Below are 24,084 nucleotides of genomic sequence, written 5' to 3' on the forward strand. Positions count from 1 at the left end.
CTGTAAGTTCGGTGGGTGACATATACCGAATTTTTGTCTCAGGTACACCTGCATTGCATACGTGACAGTGAAATTGACATAGTTAATTTGTTTATTAGTTCGGTGGGGGAAATATTCCAAATTTTTATCTCAGGTACAACTGCATTGCATACATGACAGTGAAATTGACATAGTTACAGTGGGATGCAAAAGTTTGGGCAACCTTGTTAATCGTCATGATTTTCCTGTATAAATCGTTGGTTGTTACGATAAAAAATGTCAGTTAAATATATCATATAGGAGACACACACAGTGATATTTGAGAAGTGAAATAAAGTTTATTGGATTTACAGAAAGTGTGCTATAATTGTTTAAACAAAATTAAGCAGGTGCATAAATTTGGGCACCACAAAAAAGAAATGAAATCAATATTTAGTAGATCCTCCTTTTGCAGAAATTACAGCCTCTAAACGCTTCCTGTAGGTTCCAATGAGAGTCTGGATTCTGGTTGAAGGTATTTTGGACCAATCCCCTTTACAAAACATCTTTAGTTCATTCAGGTTTGATGGCTTCCGAGCATGGACAGCTCTCTTTAAGTCACACCACAGATTTTCAATTATATTCAGGTCTGGGGACTGAGATGGCCATTCCAGAACATTGTACTTGTTCCTCTGCATAAATGCCTTAGTGGATTTTGAGCAGTGTTTAAGGTCGTTGTCTTGTTGAAAGATCCAGCCCCGGCGCAGCTTCAGCTTTGTCACTGATTCCTGGACATTGGTCTCCAGAATCTGCTGATACTGAGTGGAATCCATGCGTCCCTCAACTTTGACAAGATTCCCAGTCCCTGCACTGGCCACACAGCCCCACAGCATGATGGAACCACCACCATATTTTACTGTAGGTAGCAGGTGTTTTTCTTGGAATGCTGTGTTCTTTTTCCTCCATGCATAACGCCCCTTGTTATGGCGAAATAACTCAATTTTAGTTTCATCAGTCCACAGCACCTTATTCCTTATTATTTTGCTTTAGCCCACCTCAAGCGGCACTTTTTGTGCTGTGGGCGGAGAAAAGGCTTCCTCTGCATCACTCTCGCATACAGCATCACCTTGTGTAAAGTGCGCCGAATGGTTGAACGATGCACAGCGACTCCATCTGCAGCAAGATGATGTTGTAGGTCTTTGGTGCTGGTCTGTGGGTTGACTTTGACTGTTCTCACCATTCATCGCTTCTGTCTATCCGAGATTTTTCTTGGTCTGCCACTTCGAGCCTTAACTTGAACTGAGGCTGTGGTCTTCCATTTCCTCAATATGTTCCTAACTGTGGAAACAGACAGCTGAAATCTCTGAGACAGCTTTCTGTATCCTTCCCCTAAACCATGATGGTGAACAATCTTTGTCTTCAGGTCATTTGAGAGTTGTTTTGAGACCCCCATGTTGCTACTCTTCAGAGAAAATTAAAAGAGGAGGGAAACTTACAATTGACCCCCTTAAATACTCTTTCTCATAATTGGATTCACCTGTGTATGTAGGTCAGGGGTCATTGAGCTTACCAAGCTAATTTGAGTTCCAATAATTAGTTCTAAAGGTTTTGGAATCAATAAAATGACAACAGTGCCCAAATTTATGCACCTGCCTAATTTTGTTTAAACAATTATAGCACACTTTCTGTAAATCCAATAAACTTTATTTCACTTCTCAAGTATCACTGTGTGTGTCTCCTATATGATATATTTAACTGACATTTTTTATCGTAACAACCAACGATTTATACAGGAAAATCATGACGATTAACAAGGTTGCCCAAACCTTTGCATCCCACTGTAATTCGTCTGTTAGTTCGGTAGGTGAAATATACCCAATTTTTGTGTGAGGTACACCTGCATTAAATACGTGACATGGAAATTAATATAGTTTATCAGTCTGTTAGTTCGGTGGGTGACCTCACAGAATGAGATGAGGATCAAATAAGGGACATGGCCCTGGTCGTGGTGCGGCTGGTGTTTGTGGAGCTCCTGTTGCAGGAAGAAGACAGGGTCGATCTGTGCCAACCACAAGCCCAAATGATACACCTTCCTCAGGTGCACTTAGACGAGAAAAACTTCTGAGTTATTTTGTAGGCCCAAATACCGGTGTACGAATGGTGAGGCCAGAACAAGTAGAGGCGGTAGTAGATTGGGTGGCTGACAGTGCCTTCAGTTACTTCACATTGTCTCCCACCCGGTCCCCTGCTGAAAGTGCAGAGTTGGCACCTGCAGTCCATTGGCATCTGTCTTTCAACTCACCCCCTTGCAAATCAGCCAATCAGTCTGAGCCCCAAGCCATGCAGAAGTTTCTTATGCTTTTTGATGACTCTGCTGGCCATCCACCTAGCCCTGCCCCATAGGTGGAAGAAATTGAGTGCACCGATGCCCAACCACTTATGTTTCAGGATGTGCACATGGGAGGACCACCGCAGCATGTCTCTGATGATGACGAAACACAGGTGCCAACTGCTTTGGCTTTCTGCAGTGTGCAGACCGACAAGGAGGGCAGGGGTGAAGAGTGGGTGGAAGATGATGTGGAGGATGATGAGGACCTAGACCCCACATGAAATCAAGGTCATGCGAGTAACGTGTGCAGTTTGAAGGAAGAGATGGTGGTCACAGAGCGCCAGCTGCACAGCAAAAGAGGGAGCAGGGTGCAAAAGCAGAGTGGCCGTCCCCTAGCCAGTACGCCTTCTACTGCTCACCACACCTAGGGACTGAGTACACCAAAGCCAGCTCCAAAGAGTTCCCTGGGGTGGCAGTTCTTCAGACAATGTGCTGACAAGACGGGAGTGGTTTGCAATCAGAGCCTGAAGTGAGGCATAAATGTTCTAAACCTGAGCACCACCTGCATGACCAGGCATCTAAATGCAAAGCATGAACTGCAATGGAGTAAACACCTCAAAAACCATGAAAGATCTCAGGGTCCTCCTGCTCTCTCTTCTGCTGCAGTTTCGGCCTCTTCCTCCCCCTCTGGAGTGACAGTGGCACCTGCCACCCAGCAAACAGAGGATGTGGCAGCAATGCCACCACTTTCGTCACCATCTTCAAGCATCTCCACACTTTGCCATGGAAGAGTTCAGCTGCCCATCTCCCAAACACTGGAGTGAAAGAGGAAGTACCCCCCTATCCACCCGCGATCCCTGGCCCTGAATGCCAGCATTTCAAAATTCCTGGCCTTTGAAATGCTGTCATTCCGTCTGGTGGAGATGGAGACTATTAAAAACCTTATGGCAGTGGCTGTCCCACAGTATGTGGTTCCCAGCCGCCACTACTTTTCCAGGCGAGCCATCCTTGCCCTGCACAACCAAGTGATGGACAAAATTAGGTGTGCACTGCGCAACGCCATCTGTGACAAGGTCCACATTACTACTGATACGTGGACCAGTAAGCATGGGCAGGGATGTTATATCTCCCTAACTGCACACTGGGTAAATGCAGTGGCGGCTGGGCCTGAGGCGGATCACAGTTTTTTGCATGTCCTTCCGCTTCCAAGGATTGCAGGATGTTTCTCTTTGCCACCTGTTGCCTCCTCTGCCTCCTCCTCATCTGATCAGCGTAACACCTTCACCTTCAACTTCAGCACAGCAAGGGGGAAATGACAGCAGGGTGTTTTGAAACTCATCTGTTTGGAGGAAAAAAAACACACCGCGCAGGAGCTGTGGATGGGCATGGAACAACAGACCGATGAGTGGCTGGTGCCACTGAGCCTCAAGCCTGGCCTGGTGCTGTGCAATAACGGGCGAAATCTCATAGCAGCTCTGGGCCTAGCTGGTTTGACGCACATCCCTTGCCTGGCGCATGTGCTGAATTTGGTGGTGCAGAGGTTCCTAAAAAATTACCCCAATATGTCAGAGCTGCTGCAGAAAGTGAGGGTCATCTCTGTGCGCTTTCAGCATTCTCACTATGCTGCTGCTCGCCTGTCTGCACTGCAGCGTAACTTTGGCCTTCCAGCTTGCCGCCTCATATGCGATGTACCCACAAGGTGGAACTCCACCTTGCACATGCTGGAGAGACTATGCGAGCAGCAGCAAGCGATACTGGAGTTTTAGCTGCAGCATGCACTGGAGAGTCGCTCTTCGGAACAGCCCCACTTAACCACCAATGAGTGGGTCTCCATTCGGGACGTGTGTGCTGTGTTGCGCTGTTTCGAGTACTCCACCAACATGGCCAGTGCCGATGACGCTGACCTCAGCATTACTATCCCACTTATATGTCCCCTTTAAAAAACACTTCGGGCGATGATGGAAGAGTATGTGGCACAGAAGGAAGACGGATCATTTCCACGGTTATCAAGTCAGTCATTCACAAGTGGCTCAGAGGGTGAGTTCCTGCACCAGAGGCCAGATACACAACTGTCCATCCAGGGCACAGTTCTGGAAGATGTGGAGGAGAAGGATGATGAGGAGGAATAACCGTGTTCACAGCAGGGTGGCAGCCAAAGCAGCTCATGGGCATCACTGGAGCGTGGCTGGGGGGATACAGAGGACATAGACAATACATCTCCCACAAAGTACAGTTTGTCATTGCCTCTGGGCAGCCTGGCACACATGAGCGACTACATGCTGCAGTGCCTTGCGCAATAACCGCAGAGTTGCCCACATTCTAACCAGTGCTGATTACTGGATGGCCATTCTGCTGGATCCCCAGTACAAGGACAATGTGACATCCTTAATTTTATCACTGGAGCATGATAGGAAGATGCGCGAGTACAAGAGCACACTGGTAGACGCGCTGCTGATGGCATTCCCACCTGACAGCGAGTGCTCAGTGGAAGTTGAAGGCAGAGGAGGAGGAAGAAGTCGCAAACGCAGCTGGGAAACCGCCAGCACCTCAGAAGGGAGGGTTAGCATGGCCAAAATGTGGAAAAGCTTTGTCAGCATGCCACAACAACCAGCACCACCAGCTGATATGGAGCATCTTAGCAGGAGGCAGCATTTCAGCAACATGGTGGAACAGTACATGTGCACACGCCTACACTTACTGACTGATGGGTCTGCCCCATTCAACTTCTGGGTCTCCAGATTGGGCACATGGCCTGAGCTTGCCCTTTATGTCTTGGAGGTGCTGGCCTGCCCTGCGGCCAGTGTATTGTCTGAACGTGTGTTTAGCATGGAGGGGGGGGTGATCACAGACAAGCACAGCTGCCTGTCCACAGCCAATGTGGACAAGCTCATGTTCATTAAAATGAAACAGGCATGGATCCCACAGGACTTGTCAATACCTTGTGCTGAGTAGACAAGTATACCGGCCGCACCCAGCCATTGTTATACTCCAGTGCACTTTTTCTTTGCATTCTATTTTCTATTACCCAATGTTTTTTAGTCTTCACAAATGTATTTTATAATAAATGCAACACTTTTGGTTTTGCTCCCATTTTGCATGAGCTGAACTCAAAGATCTGAAACATTTTCTACATGCACAAAAGACCCATTACTCTCAAATATTGTTCATAAATCTGTCTAAATCTGTGTTAGTGAGCACTTCTCCTTTGCCGACATAATCCATCCCACCTCACACCTCACAGGTGTGGCATATCACAGTGCTGATTAGACAGCATGAATATTGCATAGGTGTGCCTTAGACTTCCCACAATAAAAGACAACTCTAAAATGTGCAGTTTGATCACACAGCCCAATGCCACAGATGTCGCAATGTTTGAGGGAGCATGCAGTTGGCATGCTGACTGCAGGAATGTCTACCAGAGCTGTTGCCCATGCAATGAATGTTCATTTCTATACTATAAGCCGTCTCCAAAGACGTTTCAGAGAATTTGGCAGTATATCCAATCGGCCTCACAACCGCACACCACGTGTAACCACACCAGGCTAGGACCTCCACATCCAGCATGTTCACCTCCATGATAGTCTGAGACCAGCCACCCGTTACAGCTGCAGCAACAATCGGTTTGCATAACCAAAGAATTTCTGCACAAACTGTCAGAAACTATCTCAGGGAAGCTCATCTGCATGCTCATCGTCCTCATCGAGATCTGGACCTGACTGCAGTTCGTAGTCGTAACCGACTTGAGTGGGCAAATGCTCACATTCGATGGCATCTGGCACGTTGGAGAGGCGTTCTGTTCACTGATGAGTCTGGGTTTTCACTGTTCAGGGCAGATGGCAGACAGGGTGTGTGACTTTGTGTGGGTGAGCGGTTTGCTGACGTCAACGTTGTGGATCAAGTGGCCCATGGTGGCGGTGGGGTCATGGTATGGGCAGGTGTATGTTATGGACAACGAACACAGGTGCATTTTATTGATGACATTTTGAATGCACAGAGATACCATGATGAGATCCTGAGGCCCATTGTTGTGCCATTCATCCACGACCATCACCTCATGTTGCAGCATGATAATGCACGGCCCCATATTGGAAGGATCTGTACAATTCCTGGAAGCTAAAAACATCCCAGTTCTTGCATGGAATGCATACTCACCGGACATGCTCCGGATCGGCGTATACCACAGCGTGTTCCAGTTCCTGCCAACATTCTGCAACTTTGCACAGCTATTGAAGAGGAGTGGACCAACATTCCAGTAAGGCAAAACTGCACATTTCAGAGTGCCATTTTTTTGTGGGAAGTCTAAGGCACACCTGTGCAATATTAATGCTGTCTAATCAGCACCTTGATATGCCACACGTGTGAGGTAAGATGGATTATCTCGGCAAAGGAAAAGTTCTCACTAACAGAGATTTAGACAGATTTGTAAACAATATTTGAGAGTAATGGGTCTTTTGTGTATGTAGAAAATGTTTCAGATCTTTGAGTTCAGCTCATGCAAAATGGGAGCAAAACCAAAAGTGTTGCGTTAATATTTTTGTTCAGTATATGTCTATTTTATAGCCATTATCGTGCCCAAAAGTTCGGGTCCCCATTGACTTCAATGGGGTTCGGGGTGAAGTTCGGGTCAAATTCGGGTCCTGAACCCAAACTTTGAGCCGAAGTTCAGCCGAACCCGGCGAACCTGAAGTTCCAGGTGTTCACTCATCCCTACTTACTAGTACATGGTATATTATTTTTCCAGACATCTGATTAAGAAGGTTAACAACTTGCAGTTAGAATTTTTTTATGGTTGATCCTTATAGGCTACATGCACATGACCGTTCTGTTTTTTGCGGTCCGCAAACCGCGGATCCGCAAAAAACGGAAGTCGTCCATGTGCCTTCCGCAATTTGCAGAACGGAACGGGCGGCTCATTGTAGAAATGCCTATTCTTGTCCACAAAACGGACAAGAATAGGACATTTTATATTTTTTTTGCGGGGCCACGGAACGGATCAACGGATGCGGACAGCACACGGAGTGCTATCCGCATCTTTTGCGGCTCATTGAAGTGAATGGGTCCGCATTTGAGCCGCAAAAACTGCGGCTCGGATGCGGACCAAAGCAACGGCCGTGTGCATGAGGGCTTAGTCTAAGAGAAACTTTATATCAGTACATTGTTCTATATTGTACTGGAAGTAGTCCTAAAGCTCCATGAATTTTTGTCTTTTTACAATGTATGGAGCAACACTGATTCCTACTCAATGACTTTTGTTTTCTGTCTCTGACAACAAATTTTAGCTCTGTTTTCAAAAATAACTTTTGCTGTTTGCAGAGGGCAAAAGACGACGCTATACAGAAACAAGAAAAAGTGAAGCTCTTGACAGAGTCTGTGAAGAACGTCATTGCAACAGTGCCATCTGCTGCCCACGAGCCCTTGAAGAAAGAGCTGGAGATTTTAGTCAGCAATTATGAAAGACTATGCAGCAGGTTAAATGGAAAGTGTGAAACGCTACAGGTAATTTGAATTGTTCTAGGATTTACGGGAATGTCATCAACATGATATTGCAAATTTTTTTCATACAAAAAGAAAAGTGCACCACATGCCACATATATAATTAAAAAAAGTTTATTTTTCTAGACATTCAGAGTTTCAAATTACAATAATAGCATCTACAGTAGCTTAGAAACCAGTGCTGTAATTTTGGAGCTGTATAAAGAAATATAATAGAGATCTGCTTTATTGTGTACTTTATAACTCAAAGCAAAATACAGTACAAACATCAAACTATTTTGTTTGTGGCTCCTGAATTGAATTATGTTAGTTAGGTGCAAAAAATTAGCTGCAAGCTTTTCAGATACTTTTCTTCTGGTAATAAATTACCAGACTGTTCTGAAAAATCTACTTTCTAACTTCTTAATATTGCTTTAGATAAGAGGTGTCTAGTTGGGCCATTTCTGAAAACCTAAGTTAACACAGACAACTAGAGTATACTATCTATGCCCAATGTACTGTTGGTTATTAAATATTATGAAGACACAACTTCTCTGTCCATCCATATATTGTTCAATAAAGCAGTTTCAAAAAGATATTTTGTTCAAGGGAGAGAAGTTCTTTAAAATGTGAAGTATTTGGTTGGAATTTCATATTTTGAACCAAATTATTATTATCACTGTTCTTGATTAAAGAGGCCATAATATGCTCCCTTTAAGGCCCACACTAATTTGTATCCCTCTAGACATCTTCTTTATGTCAAGGAATAGAAGAGATGGTTTGATATAAGAAGTACTAGGTCAAAGTTCTAAACTACATTATTACATATGGGGTTATTTTTATAAAAAATTGTTTCATTTTGAGTACTAAGGATAGAATTTCCTAAAGAACCGTACACAAGAATAATGTGAGTTCATAGAAAACTCTCCTTTAATTTTCTTACTTACCATTTGATATGGTTTGCAATATATGGTATGCACTGTTTCCCCCAAAATTTTTTGTTAAATCCAGCTTCCCATAAAAGAAGTTCTTTATTAATTAGGAATAAAATCCAGACATCAATTATATGTACAGTGTGTACAGTGATGGGAAGCTGGACTTAAAAAACATTTTTGGAAACTTTGGTATGACTGCGTCCGAGTCTTTTGTCTGTGCTGCCCAAGAAATCTTACAGGTGAGCGCTGCAGTCTTTACACTTATCTACAACATGGTATGCACTGTGTATGCATTAAAGTTGTATTCCCATCTCAGACAATGGCGACATATCGCTAGTATATGTCCCCATTGTCTGAGATGGGAATACACCTTTAAGTATTGAACTGGAATCTATAAACCATTTGTTTTCTTTAAAGTGTAACTAAACCTTTCCATATTTATTAAAACGTATTGTAACTGTCATAAAATTCATTATTTTTTTTTACATTTTCGCAGCAAAAATAGACACTTTCTCTGCTCTGTTAATAGCCTATGTACATAGCTATTAGAGTAGAACAAGTGATCATACAGAAATCTTTGTTAGCAATTACAAAGGTCAGATGTTTCCTATAGTTCTTGACCATGTTTGCACACACTGCAGCATGGATTTTGGCTCACTCCTCCATACAGATCTTCTCCAGATTTTCAGGTTTTGGGGCTGTCGCTGGGCTACATTGCGTTTCAGCTCCCTCCATAGATTTTCGATTGGGTTCAGGTCTGGAGACTTGCTAGGCCACTCCAGGACCTTGAAATGCTTCTTGTGAAGCCACTCCTTAGTTGTCGTGTGTTTCGGGTCATTGTCATGCTGAAAGATCCAGCCACAACCTATTTCCAATGCTCTTACTGAGGGAAGGAGGTTGTTGGCCAAAATCTTGCAATACATGGCCCTATCCATCCTCTCTTCAATACGGTGCAGTCATCCTATCCCCTTTGCAGAAAATCACCTTCAAAGTATGATGTCTCCAACCCCATGCGTCACAGTAGAGACAATATACTTGGGGTCATACTCATCCTTCTTCCTCCAAAGACAGCGAGTGGAATTGATATAAAAAAGTTCTATTTTGGTCTTTTTGGTCTCATCTGACCACATGACCTTCTTCCATGTCTCCTCTGGATCATCCAGATGGTCATTGTTGAACTTCAAATGGGCCTGGACCTTGCATGTCCTGCAGGATTTTAATCCATGACGGCGTTGTGTTACTAATGGTAAACTTTGAGACTGTGGTCCCAGCTATCTTCAGGTCATTGATCAGGTCCTCCCGTGTTTTACTCAGAATCATCCTTACCCCACGAGGCGAGATCTTGCATGAAGCCCCAGACTTAGGAAGATTAACAGTCATCTTGTGTTTCTTCCATTTTCTAATAATTGCACAAACAGTTGTTGCCTTCTTACAAAGCTGCTTGCCTATTGTCCTGTAGCCCATCCCAGCCTTGTGCAGGTCTGCAATTTTGTCCCGGGTGTCCTTAGACAGTTCTTTAGTCTTGACCATGGTGGAGAGGTTGGAGTGTGATTGATTGAGTTTGTGGACAGGTATCTTTTATATAGGTGCAATTAATACAGGTGCAGAGTAGAAGGGCTTCTTAAAGAAAAACTGGTCTGTGAGAGCCAGAATTCTTGCTGGTTGGTAGGTGATCAAATACTTATTTCATGCAATACAATGCAAATTAATTATTTAAAAATCATACAATGTGATTTTCAGGATTTTTTTAAGATTCTTTCTCTCACAATTGAAGTGTACCTACAATAAAATTACAGACCTCTCCATTCTTTGTAAGTGGGAAAACTTGCAAAATTGCTAGTGTATCAAATACTTATTTTCCCCACTATATGTATTTATTTACGTATTTATTTTGTTGTTTTAGCATAAGGCCACCGCAAAATGTAAAAAAGTGAAAGGGTCTGAAGACTGTCTGAATCTACTCTATAGTAAAAGGGCTATCACAGAAAAATCTGGTCTACTGTAGATTAAAAGGGTTTTTCCAAAAGAGGTGGTCTGGAATTTGAGAAAGAGATTTATGTGATTTGATATATTTTATTGTAACTGATGCTATACTACAATGGCTGTTCTATGAATATTACAAGATTATTATTAGGTGAAGTCAAATTAAAATAAACCAAATAATGAAATGATTATTTGCTACAGGAGGTATGGAAATGTTGGCTAGAACTATTATCATACCTGGATGCTGAAAACAAATGGATTGATGAAACTGAAGAAAAGCTGAAAAACACTGAGCAACCTAAAGGGTCACCAGAAGAGATTTCACATGCCTTAAAGGTTTGTAAAGAAAACATATTGATTAAAATCTCAAGCCAATTATGTTGCTTAATTAAAGTCATTGCAATGTATAATTAAATAACTACAATGACGAAGTCAATTATTTTTGAAAGCTGAAAATGAGATTCTGCTTGAAATTTCATGTTGAAGACAAATAATGATTTCTTCTCATGTTACCTGGGAAATTGAAAAAATATTTTTTGCATGTTAAATAAATACCAAATACAGTATTAAAGGGGTTGTCTTCAGCACTTACTAATGCATTGTTATATCCATTTTGCCTCCTTTGCCGGCCAGATTAATTTTTTCATCATATCCATCAGTGGTAATTCTGCTTGCACACTATAGGAAAAAAACACTAACCTATGTGGTAGCCAAGACAGTGGGAGCTCACATATGCTAGTGCTTTTTCCTATAGTGTGCAAGCAGAGCCACTGCTGACGGATTGCAGGGTGGTCATAACCATGGGAAAAAAAGAATCTAGCCAGCAAAGGAGGCAAAATGGATAATAAAAATACAGTAAGTGCTTTGAATTAACTTTCTATACATAATAAATGCCACTTGCTGAAGTGAGACAACCCCTTTAAAAACATTACTAGCATTTGCATTTGTCACCCATGGTCCTATACCACTAAAGACTACAACAATATACATAGCACCATATAATGTGTGTAGAAGTATGCCTCCTGTTTTGTGCATTTGAGACACTTTGAGGTCCTTAAAAAATTAATTACATGGGAACAGAAAGGGTTGACAATATATTTTTTGGATTGATGGTTAAACGGACAAACTGCCTCTAATTCACTATTCAACATCAATTAAAGTTCATATAAAAATAACCCATTCTCTCACCTATAGGTGACATACACAACAATAAGTAAATTTTTTACCTTGTCATCAACAGTGGTATAGCCAGTGGCTTACATAGAGAAGTCAGGACCCCACACACAGGACAGAAGGGTTTCCGCCTAAACCCCTTTCAATGACCTTGGGCCATTTTGTCCACTGCCTCATTTGCTAAAAGTTGTTCCTTTAGAGGGTAGAGTCCTGACCAAGTTTTCATCCCCAGTAGAAGAGGGGATGATCTCAACTGGGCCCCCTCTTTGCCTGGGCCCCATTGCAGTCGCATGGCCTGCCACTATGGTAGTTACGCCCCTGGGTATAGCATAAATCTAGTCACCAAGTAGTACAGTTTGAAGTTTGAACCGAATCATCAAGGAAAAACCTGCAATGAAGTGGTATAGTATAAAATCAGTCACCGAGTGGAGCAGTATAAACCTTGGCCCCAGTATTGAAATTTAGTCCTTGATAATTCGATCATGTTCTGTTCAGCTTTCATAGACAAATTTTGAACGTAGAATACAGTAGAGTGGCTGCTAAGTGACAACAGCTCTATTCTCCATGATTAGATGGGAGCATTCTTGAAAGCTTAGCTGAAAGAACCATTTTAAAAGTATCCCAAACATGTTTGAACGAAGAGCCTTACATTACTTCGGGAAAGTTTATTTTGAGATTATATGATTACACAATCTGCTTTTGTTCTAATTTTTATTCACCTATACATATAAATCCAGTCCATAGAAAAAATCATGAAACATCCAGAAGACAATCGGAATCAAATTAAGGAACTTGCTCAGACACTGACCGATGGAGGTGTGATGGATGAACTGATCAATGAAAAACTGGAGAAGTTCAATGCACGTTGGGAAGAAATACAACAGGAGGTAAACTGTAAATGTTACAAACTAACAAAATGCTACTAATTATACTTAAAATTATACTTAAATTTCCATTGTTAGAAGTTATCCCCTATTCACAGGATAGGGGATAATTATTAGATTGGTATTGAGTCCTACTGCTGGGACCCCCACCGATCGCTCCCCGTACCACCTGCAGCCTCCGAAAATGAACTGTGGCTGATTGGGCATGGGATCGGCCACTCCAATCATTTCTATGGTACTCGGCTACGTATCTCCAGAACTCCCGAAGCAATTAAAAGAGTGACCATGCACATGTGCGACCGGTGGCTCCATTCTTTTCAGGGGACAGCAGGGGATAGGAGGTCCCCTTCTCGTGATCTTGGGGGTCTTAGCAGTAGGACCCCAAGCAATCAAATAGTTATCCCCTATCCTGTAGATAGAGGATAACTTCTAACAACTGGAATACCCCTTTAAATTATCGGTGAGATCTATGAAGGCAGACAAAATTTTCAAAATGTTGCATTTTCAGTTGAATTTCATAGGGTAAAAATATGAACAATTGCTCTCATTTGCCCCAAAATCTGTGACTTTTTTAGAACTAGGTTGAGCGGGGAAGGGGGAGATCTGCCAGGCCTGTCTTATTTATCATTTTCTACATCTGTTTTAGGCGTAGAAAATGTTCTAAATCTATGCCAGCAAGGAAGCTGGTGTAGATTTAGAATGGTGGCGGATGCACGAAAGTTATGTAGAGGATGGCACTTCTACATAACTTCAGTGGATCCACCACCAGAGCAGTGGATAAATGACCCCCTCAGTCTTTTTGTTTCATAATCAATGATCATATGATTATACCAGTATTGGCAACATTAAAAAAATAAAAAAATAATACATTTTGTTGAAAAATGGCTGTGGTCAAAATTTCCTGTGGGGTGAAGAAGAAATGCCACACTGAGGATGTGCTGTCCTTATTCCCATCCTCCACTTCGACCTGCAAGCAGAATATTCCTACATCAGAGAGTTATAACATTAATTTACTTTCTCTACTTCCCTGATAGTTTATCTACACACTTAGCTTTTAGTAGTCACAGTAGACCCTCCAAGGTTGCTGTAATGACAGCAACACTCCTTCCAGACTATCCCCTGTCCTCAGTAGACCCCCCAACAAAAGCCAACAGCAGTCACAGTCATATTCCACCTAGCCAGGCTTTTCCAACCTCTCCCCTATGTAGTCATGTCACACATGCTCCCACAGTAAGTTCTTTGACAGATTGTGATAGTCTTTCAGACTATTACAAGTTGGTGTATTTCTCATCATATATTGGCTAATAGAGATTTATAAAGGAGAAGTACATCATGCTGTCATTAGTGATGGAGCCTATTCCGTTGGTGCAGACAGTTGTCCTAAGAGTTCAGGAGGATTGTAGTTGCATACTTGATAATGGAGGTATGATATACAATTATAGTCAACTATCCCCATGCAGAATGGTTGAGAGGAGGGCAGGAGACACTCTGAGGTGGTATTGAGTTACAATACCAATAGGCTACTATGTATAACTGCAGATCCTTATATACTGGACACTGTTCTTAGATCCTCTCCTTCCATTTAATCAATTTCATGTTTGCTTTTTTTTTTTTATAACTCGCCTAAAGTTTACCAACAAGAAGGCAATTATCTTACTTCTAAACTGATGTATGATAGCTTGAAGTCTGGCCCAAAACCTCAAGAGAAATTCTCATGATAACATTCCCCCAACCACTAAATACACTGATGTCAATACTTATACACACATACAGTATTTGCCATGGTGAGCCAAAGAGAATATGCCACATATGTACTGTACTTTATATATTTCAGCTAAATTTGTGCATCTACACATCTCCCATTTGAAATGGTAAAACTAAATTCTATTTGACTTTGCAGCTCTATATTGCATTATGTATTTGTGCATCTTAATACTGCAACATCCAACAAACTGAATGCTAACCTGTTAACTACATTTATAATAATAAATGCACTAGGTGCTCTTTGAATATTTTTAGGTATTGTTTTAATGACATCTGCCATCTTCAGTGTTTTCACTTAGTATTTTTGGACCTGTAAGTCGATTCTCTAGCTTACTCTTGGAGCTTGGCTCGGAGTGACCGTGACCCTATTCTCAGTACATAAAATCTCTTGAACTACATAATGAGATCAGGAAGAAGTGGGATAGGCCTCAGAACAGAAGATTACAACATTCAGAAGAGGTTTCCTTTTAACAATTTTAGCAGTGCCTTAGAGTCTGGCTGCAATAAGGCTTCAGTCAGTGCCCACACTTCAAATGACTTCTCTAATTAACTAAAGATTTCTACTACTATTAGAATATTTGTGAGGCAGACTGAATGAGTGGCAAAAGTCACCGAAGTTTATCTTATAAAAAGGTGTTTGCTTATATTATGTGTGTTTCCCTGCAAATGAATTTGATGAATGAGAAAATAACATATTCCTTTCTTCATCACAGGCTGTAAGGAGACAAAAGGTTCTTGAACAAAGTATTCAGTCTGCCCAGGAGATTGACAAAGCCATTCGCTTAATTCAAGAGTCCCTTGGCACCACAGACAAACAACTGACAGGCTATATTTCAGAGAGAATTGATGCAGCACAGGTTCCACAAGAAGCACAGGTAAATTTCTATTAACCTCTTACTGCAAATGTTTCCAATATGTAACAAAAAAGTGTTTGGAAGGAAGACATTTATATTTTGGATGGCAGATGATACTTTATCGGTGGTAACAATAGATGCCTGCAGTTTTACTTGGTAGATAAATCAGCTCATCCTCTATCCTGTATGCACAATTGACAAGGGTCATATCAAGAACAGACCCGAAAAATTCAATATTCCCCGTTCCAAAAATACTCACCATGAAGTGTCTATTCGATTTAACTCAGACTCGCAAACAATTTGCTTTGCTACAGTGACTATTGTTCACACACTGTAAAGCTGATTACTGTGCATGGCCCTGTGAGTCATCCCTTGGTTACTTAATAAGATTTGACGATGTGTCAGCTATGTGTGTGAGATGACCTTGCATCCTTTGTGAAATTACAGAGTGTAGTATACAAAGCAGCATGCAAACTGTTGTGTGCATAGAGCACAACAAAAAGTATGAAAAATTCTGTAGAAAGAAAAAAGTCAGTCTCCATAACCAAACTGCAGAATGAGACAATAAGCTAAATGTGCAATCAGCTCTAAGTTACTCGCTCCTAATACACATGGGGTCGGTTGTTTGCTTATTATGCTGATCTCATCTTATTTTTATTCCTTTTTACAAAAATTTTACATATAGCCAACAAGCATAAAGGCCTCCTTTATGCAGACATTTTTTCCTGCATTTTTAACATTCTAGGGAAGGAGAACAGCAAAATATAAAAAATACATTTTCATTATGAGCATCATTAATATATAATAACTCATGATAATTAATTGTAAACATTATTTCCATTTATTATAGTGTTAGCTTGCAGACATTTAACCCCGTATTGACATGTGCCGTACATATATAGCTCAAGATGGCAGGTGCCTGCTGTTTTGCCCAGCAGCCCCCCGAAAGAAATGTCCATGATGGGTGATAACACTGATCAAGGATATTTAACCAATCAGATGCCATGGTCATTTGTGATCATAACATCTGGATGGGCTTTTGAGGAAGCCGTTCGGTTGCTATGGCAGCCCTGGGTCTTCGGAAGGCTCAAGGTCTGCCACAGCTATGCTTCTGTGGAACAGGGAGTAAAAAACAAAAAAGTCATAAAAAGGTTAATAATGTCCTTAAAAGGTTAATAATTTGTATTTTACATCATAGAAATAGAAAAACATAAAATACTGTAATGCTGGATTTACAATGGACAGCAATGGTTCAATGGATCCCACAGATTTATAGATGGTCCATTAGGTTTTGTCACAGTATCTGTCAAAATAACTGGAAGAATAATATAGCAGAGTGCTCAATTTTTCCAGACAAATATGATGGAATATGAAGACTGCTGATGTTTCTTTACCCCAAAATACTGCTATGGAAGAAAAAAATTGAGACGCAAACAGTGTCATATAACTGTCAGACTGTAGAGAGTGAAAAAAGGGAAAAGGTCTTGACTATGTTCTTACGGGATTAACGGATCAGAACATAATAAATTAAGGAACTCCCTAAAATGATATAGCTCCATATATAGCTCCACCATTAAATGCCTTAGAAATGTATAGAACTATAGCACTACAGTATAGATTGTAATAGAACATTCAGAAGACAATACTCTTATTTAGTTGGTTTCTTACTCCATCAAGTGGTGAGAATGCGGTAGTGCTTTCACTAACCAGTATAAAGTAAGTTATGCTGACTTAGTAACAAAACTCAATGATAATAATAGCAATGCATGTAAAGTAAATGATAGCTAGATAGATAGATAGATAGATAGATAGATAGATTATGGATAAATAGAAGAGGTACTCCTAAATTAAGTTTAAAATATTCACATTACAGGCCTCATGCATCCTCAGGCTGCATATAGTTAAATATTTGCAAACATTGCAGCAATAAATATATAATTTATTCTACAGATGAGAATATTTTTTTATACAGTATTATCATGGCAGCAGTCTGTGCCCACCGCTGTCTTTCAGGACTGACACGGGCACCGCATCACCTCCTATCTTGTAGTTCAGTGTCTTACACGGTAGGCTGCAGTAGTAGCTGTAGTTCAGTATCCCACACCAGAGACTGCAGCCAGCACCAGGCGGATAGACCTCTCCCTGGTTCATTTAGGACAGGCAGGTCTCCTGGCTCTTAAAGGGCCAGTATTGCAATCTCTACCACAGAATGGCTGCTCATCTTTGGGTATTTAAAACACCTTCCTCTAGGAAATAATTCCTGAGTTTTAAGTATTCTAGTCTGTCTAGTCCTAGTGAAGGCGTGCTTATCTCTTTCTGCATGCCTATGTACCAAATCTTCCTGTTTACCGAATTTGACCATCTGCTGTCTGCTCTGACTGCTGCCAGCTTATTAATCGATAGCTACCTTCCCTGACCTTGGACTTGTTTTATAGATATGTACGTACTCTGCCTGCCCTCACTAATGATGAGCGGCAGCGGTCATATTCAAATTCGCAATATTTAGCGATTATTTTGTAGAATATTCGTCAAATATTTGCGAATTCGAATATTCGATATATTCTACAGTACATTCTTTTTTTTGGGGAAAATCAGCAAGGTAATGATCACGTAATATGTGAATATTAAGCGATCAATACAGGTGTGGGTCAAAAACAAATATACAGTTGCAAGAAAAAGTATGTGAACCCTTTGGAATGATATGGATTTCTGCACAAATTAGTCATAAAATGTGATCTGATCTTCATCTAAGTCACAACAATAGGCAATCACAGTCTGCTTAAACTAATAATACACAAAGAATTAAATGCTACCATGTTTTTATTAAACACACCATGTAAACATTCACAGTGCAGGTGGAAAAAGTATGTGAACTCTTGGATTTAATAACTGGTTGAACCTCCTTTGGCAGCAATAACTTCAACCAAACATTTCCTGTAGTTGCAGATCAGACGTGCACAACGGTCAGGAGTAATTCTTGACCATTCCTCTTTACAGAACTGTTTCAGTTCAGTAATATTCTTGGGATGTCTGGTGTGAATCGCTTCCTTGAGGTCATGCCACAGTCTCTCAATCGGGTTGAGGTCAGGACTCTGACTGGGCCACTCCAGAAGGCGTATTTTCTTCTATTTAAGCCATTCTGTTGTTGATTTACTTCTATACTTTGGGTCGTTGTCCTTTTGCAACACCCATCTTCTGTTGAGCTTCAGCTGGTGGACAGATGGCCTTAAGTTCTCCTGCAAAATGTCTTGATAAACTTGGGAATTCATTTTTCCTTTGATGATAGCAATCCGTCCAGGCTCTGACGCAGCAAAGCAGCCCCAAACCATGATGCCCCACCACCATACTTCACAGTTGGAATGAGGTTTTGATGTTGGTGTGCTGCGCCTCTTTTTTTCCTACATAGTGTTGTGTGTTTCTTCCAAACAACTCAACTTTGGTTTCATCTGTCCACAGAATATTTTGCCAGTACTGCTGTGGAACATCCAGGTGCTTTTGTGCAAACTGTAAACGTGCAGCAATGTTTTTTTTGGACAGCAGTGGCTTCCTCTGTGGTATCCTCCCATGAAATCCATTCTTGTTTAGTGTTTTACATATCGTAGATTCGCTAACAGGGATGTTAGCATATGCCAGAGACTTTTGTAAGTCTTTAGCTGACACTCTAGGATTCTTCTTCATCTCATTGAGCAGTCTGCGCTGTGTTCTTGCAGTCATCTTTACAGGACGGCCACTCCTAGGCAGAGTAGCAGCAGTGCTGAACTTTCTACATTTATAGACAATTTGTCTTACTGTGGACTGATGAACAGCAACGCTTTTGGAAATACTTTTATAACCCTTTCCAGCTTTATGCAAGTCAACAATTCTTAATTGTAGGTCTTCTGAGAGCTCTTTTGTGCAAGGCATTATTCACATCAGGCAATGCTTCTTGTGAAAAGCAAACCCAGAACTGGTGTGTGTTTTTTATAGGGCATGGCAGCTGTAACCAACACCTCTAATCTCATCTCATTGATTGGACTCCAGTTGGCAGACATCTCACTCCAATTAGCTCTTAAAGATGTCATTAGTCTAGAGGTTCACATACTTTTTCCACCTGCACTGTGAATGTTTACATGGTGTGTTCAATAAAAACATGGTAACATTAAATTCTTTGTGTATTATTAGTTTAAGCAGACTGTGATTGTCTATTGTTGTGACTTAGATGAAGATCAGATCACATTTTATGACCAATTTGTGCAGAAATCCATATAATTTCAAAGGGTTCACATACTTTTTCTTGCAACTGTATAATACTATAGAATATAGTGCTATATATTCGTTTTTAAAATATTCATAATTTTTTACCATCTGAAGTGAACAGTGTTCAGTGTTCATTTAAGATGGAAAAAAATGACGAATATTCTAAAAAACGACTATATAGCATTATATTGAATATAGTGCTATATATTTGTTTTTTAGAATATTTGTCATGTTTTTTTCCATCTGAAGACTTCATTCCTCCTTGCTTAAGTTACTTTTGGGCCAATGACTGTTCACTTCAGATGGAAAAAAATTACGAATATTAAAAAAATCGAATATACAGCACTATTGCTATATATTAATTTTTTATAGCATATTCTTCAATGACAAATATTCTAAAAAATGAATATATTGCAATAGTGCTATATATTCATTTTTTTAGAATATTCTGCATTTTTTTTCCATCTGAAGTCATGATTCCCCCCTGCTTATGTTGCTTGTGGGCCAATGACTCATTGGTCCACAAGCAAGAAGCTGGGAGGAATCATGACTTCAGATGGAAAAAAATTACAAATATTAGAAAAACAAATATATAGCACTATATTTGAAATATTCTCGAATTCTCGAAGTTCCGATATTCGAGATAAAAATTAGCATTTGGCATTTGTCCTCAGTGTTTTCTCAATATATTTTTTGTCAAAATGCATGAAAATTGCTGTTTAAAAAAAAAACGTGTAAAAAATACATGTGATTCAGGTTCCATTCACATGACCGTATCTGTTTTATGCAGACTGCAAATTGCGGGGCCACGGAACGCAAATGTGGATGCATACAGCACACGGTGTGCTCTCCGTATCTTTTGCAGCCCCATTGAAATGGATGGTCGACATCCGATCTTAAAAATTGTGGAACAGATGTAGACAGAAAAATACGGTCTTGTGAATGAACCCTCATATTGTACTTTATAAGCCAGAACAAAACACCACAAAAAGTATCTAAAAGAAGCTTGAAGCATATTTCACAATGTTTTCTGTTCCATGCATTAAACTTACTATTAAAACTATTTTCATTCCAATAGAAAATACAGTCTGACCTATTAAGCCATGAAATTAGCTTGGACGAAATGAAGAAAAGAAACCAGGGAAAAGAAATGTCTAAGAAGGTTCTTTTACAGATTGATATAGCACAGGTAACATGATTATTATTATTGTTTTTATTATACTAATATTATTAAAGGGATTGTCCAAGTTATGGAAAAAAAAATAAAGCACTGTAAATCTGATGGGCAGCAATATATAACTAAGATAAGCAAGTTTTAGGCAAAAAAAAATATATATATATTTCTTTATTTCCCTGGTTCTCTTCTTGCCCTTTTTTCACCTGCAATAACAACAATCTCTGTCCCTCCCCCTGCTCTACGAAGGGAGTGAATATAAATCCTGCCCTGAGTGACATGTCTGACTGCTAGGATACTCAGCAGCCTGTTGTATGTGTAGGACTACAAGTCCCAGCTGTACAATGACACTGCTGATACACACAGGATCTTCCCCCTACCTGTTCTTATGCAATGCTCTGCAGATCTCCTCTGTCAGCTCCTATGCCCAGCATTTGTCTCCTTACTGCCTGCAGCTACTCAGTAAAGCCTTCAGCCCTGAATCTGTTCAGCTGATGGGGTTCATGTTTTTTCCTCAAGAATCCAGGGAGAGAGCAATAAGCACCAGCCAGCAGTCCAGGGGGGTGTGGGCAGCACAGTGACGTCTTGTGCACAGACACATATCTGCTCTCTAAGGCTTGTGCACGAAACATCATAAGAGCAGGGAGAGAGGCTGACATCAGTGAAGTCTGAGAAATCAGCAACTGGAGATAAAATAAGTAAATTGTAAAATCCTTACATTTGCCTAGTTAGAAACATACAAAGAACAAAAAAATAACTCAGACAACCCTTTTAAGTTTTGGTAGTGGCTTAAAGTGGTTTTACAAGATTTTTAACCTTTAAATCCAGTATCTAATTGGTGGGGGTCCAACACCCAGTATTCGCCCATCAGTTGTTTGAGAAGGTACCTTCTCACAACTTTTCCTAGAACCGGGTGTTGTCCCTGGTGTCGGACATCTTCCCCCCCCCCCCCCCCCCCCCGATTCTGATGCTGATGACCTATCCTTTTAAATATTTTCAGACATGGTACTGGAAACAAATAACTGGGCTTTATGCACAAATGGGCAGAAGAACTATGTCAGAAGTGTTTATATTATTTGGTTAATGGACTGAAAAGGAAATGCACCAAGCGTTTTAATAGAATTCTGCATTGAGATTGTGTCATTAGGAGATGGGAAGTAAATAATTCATTAAATGCTACTAGACAGAAATATATACTAGAGGGTCATAGAAAATATAATTAAAAGAATATTCTCTTTAATACAATACCTGTTCATAAGACAAAAAAGCATGCTTAAAATATGCTCATTTAGCATAATTAGAGAGGTTTCTGAGATTAGCAACAATTGTGTCACAGGCAGAGGTTGGTGTAAATAACAAAATAAGCATTACTTCCCTTTTGGTTAACTCAGCACTCCAGCGCTGCTATTTCAGTCCTTCCTGTCAGTTTTTGTTTACAGGACTACAGTGCTGGCATCATATTGACATCACATGACTGTTGCAGCCAATCAATGGCCTCAAAGGTACAATGTTGAAACCAGTTACTACAGCTGTCATGTGCAGTCAATATAATGTCAGTGATAGAACTCTATAAAAAATCAATCAGTTTAAGGCTCCATTCACACGTCCGCAATTTCGTTCCGCATTTTGCGGAACGAAATTGCGGACCCATTCATTTCTATGGGGCAGCACGATGTGCTGCCCGGACACGGAATTGCGGACCCCCACTTCCGGGTCCGCACTTCTGTTCCGCAAAAAAATAGAACATGTCCTATTCTTGTCCGCAATTGCGGACAAGAACAAGCATTTTCTATTAGTGCCGGCAATGTGCGGTCTGCAAAATGTGGAACGCACATTGCTGTTGTCCGTGTTTTGCAGATCAACGGATCCGTGGATCCGCAAAACACGCTGCGGATGTGTGAATGGAGCCTTACCATGTGTATCTGGCAAAATGGTGGACACATCGAACACACCTTGCTTAAACCCTAAAAAAGTAAAGACAGGTCCAGTGTGTTTCCGAATAAATTCTATCAAAGACTGATACAGTATGACTCCTTCCTGAGCGGAATTCAAAATTATTGGTTTCATAATGGCAGCCAAAAACATTTCCTCTATCAGATAATGCAGTCTCACTTCCAGTTAATATTTTTACACATTTACCTCTCTCTCTCTCTCTCTCTCTCTCTCTCTCTATATATATATATATATATATATATATATATATATATATACTAGTAGTTGTGATTACTGATTTAATAAATAAATAGCAGGTTTAATGTCTTTTTTAATGCAATTTTTCTGTACTTTTAGAAAAAATTGCAGGAAGTTTATACGAAGTTCAGACTATTTCAGAAACCAGCAAACTTTGAGCAGCGTCTTATAGAATCTAAAAGAATTCTAGATGAAGTGACCTTGGAATTACCGATTTTGGACATGAAGAGTATTGAGCAGGATGATGTTCAAACTCAGTTGGACCATTGTATGGTAAGTGCCATTTATCCTTTATACTTGTTTTACTTAAAGGCAAAGCCGAATTTCCTTGTGCTTCATTGTAACAAATCAATTTTCCCTGAAATGGCGGTAAAAATATAAAATAAAAATCATACTCATTTGAGCACAAAGAGGCCACCACAGCTATCTTGAAGACCCTGTGTCATCAAGCTGGATCTTCAAGAAAGATTGCCACGGCGGCCTCTTCAAGCTCAAATGGATAAGGTAAGTACAATTTATTTATATTTTTTTAATGATTAACTCCTGAAAGGCCTTAATATTAATCTCAGATGCCAGCGATCAGCGATGAACATGGCATCTGAGGGGTTCAATGATACGGGGCAGTGCAATCACCGTTCCCTGTCATTTCACCCGCTATTTACAAAGAAATAAGCTTCATGACAAAGTTATTCGTCCCAAAGCAAATTGTCTGTAAAATTTGGTGAAGCAGGCAAATTGAATTTTTAATAACTTAGCTCATCTCTACCAGCGACCTCCCTATCCAACTATTTGCACAGACACATAGCTGTAGTTCACCTGATAAAAACACTTTTTTTGTTCTGTTCTGTTCCCAAATTATGCTCCTTTTATTTTTAACATGCAAATTAAGTGTTTAGTTTAATGAAAGCACCGTTGCTCTTGTTGCACCACAGCTCTGCTCTGTTCACTGCTTTTCCACTACCTGAACCTGTCAGTCAAAGCAGCGAGTGAGGGGCTGGCCACAGAAAGGAGTGAAGCTTGGGTGCAATAAGGACAATGGTGACAACCTTATTGCACCAAACACCTAATTTTCATATTAGGAAAAAGGGTCATAACTCAAGAACGGAGCCTTGAATCAACAAACGAAAAGCAT

General features: G+C 40.6%; 1 protein-coding gene across 1 annotated transcript in view; it reads left to right on the forward strand.

The window, feature by feature from the left end:
• DMD (dystrophin) overlaps positions 1-24,084 on the forward strand; it is a 3,443,536-nt gene that overhangs the window by 1,489,471 nt on the left and 1,929,981 nt on the right. Inside the window, 6 exon segments of the mRNA XM_040424996.1 lie at positions 7,601-7,783; positions 10,879-11,013; positions 12,588-12,737; positions 15,212-15,373; positions 20,667-20,777; positions 23,052-23,225. Coding sequence (XP_040280930.1) covers positions 7,601-7,783; positions 10,879-11,013; positions 12,588-12,737; positions 15,212-15,373; positions 20,667-20,777; positions 23,052-23,225 — 915 coding nt within the window.

The sequence above is a fragment of the Bufo bufo genome, chromosome 3 (genome assembly GCF_905171765.1).
Source record: "Bufo bufo chromosome 3, aBufBuf1.1, whole genome shotgun sequence".
Lineage (NCBI taxonomy): Eukaryota > Metazoa > Chordata > Amphibia > Anura > Bufonidae > Bufo > Bufo bufo.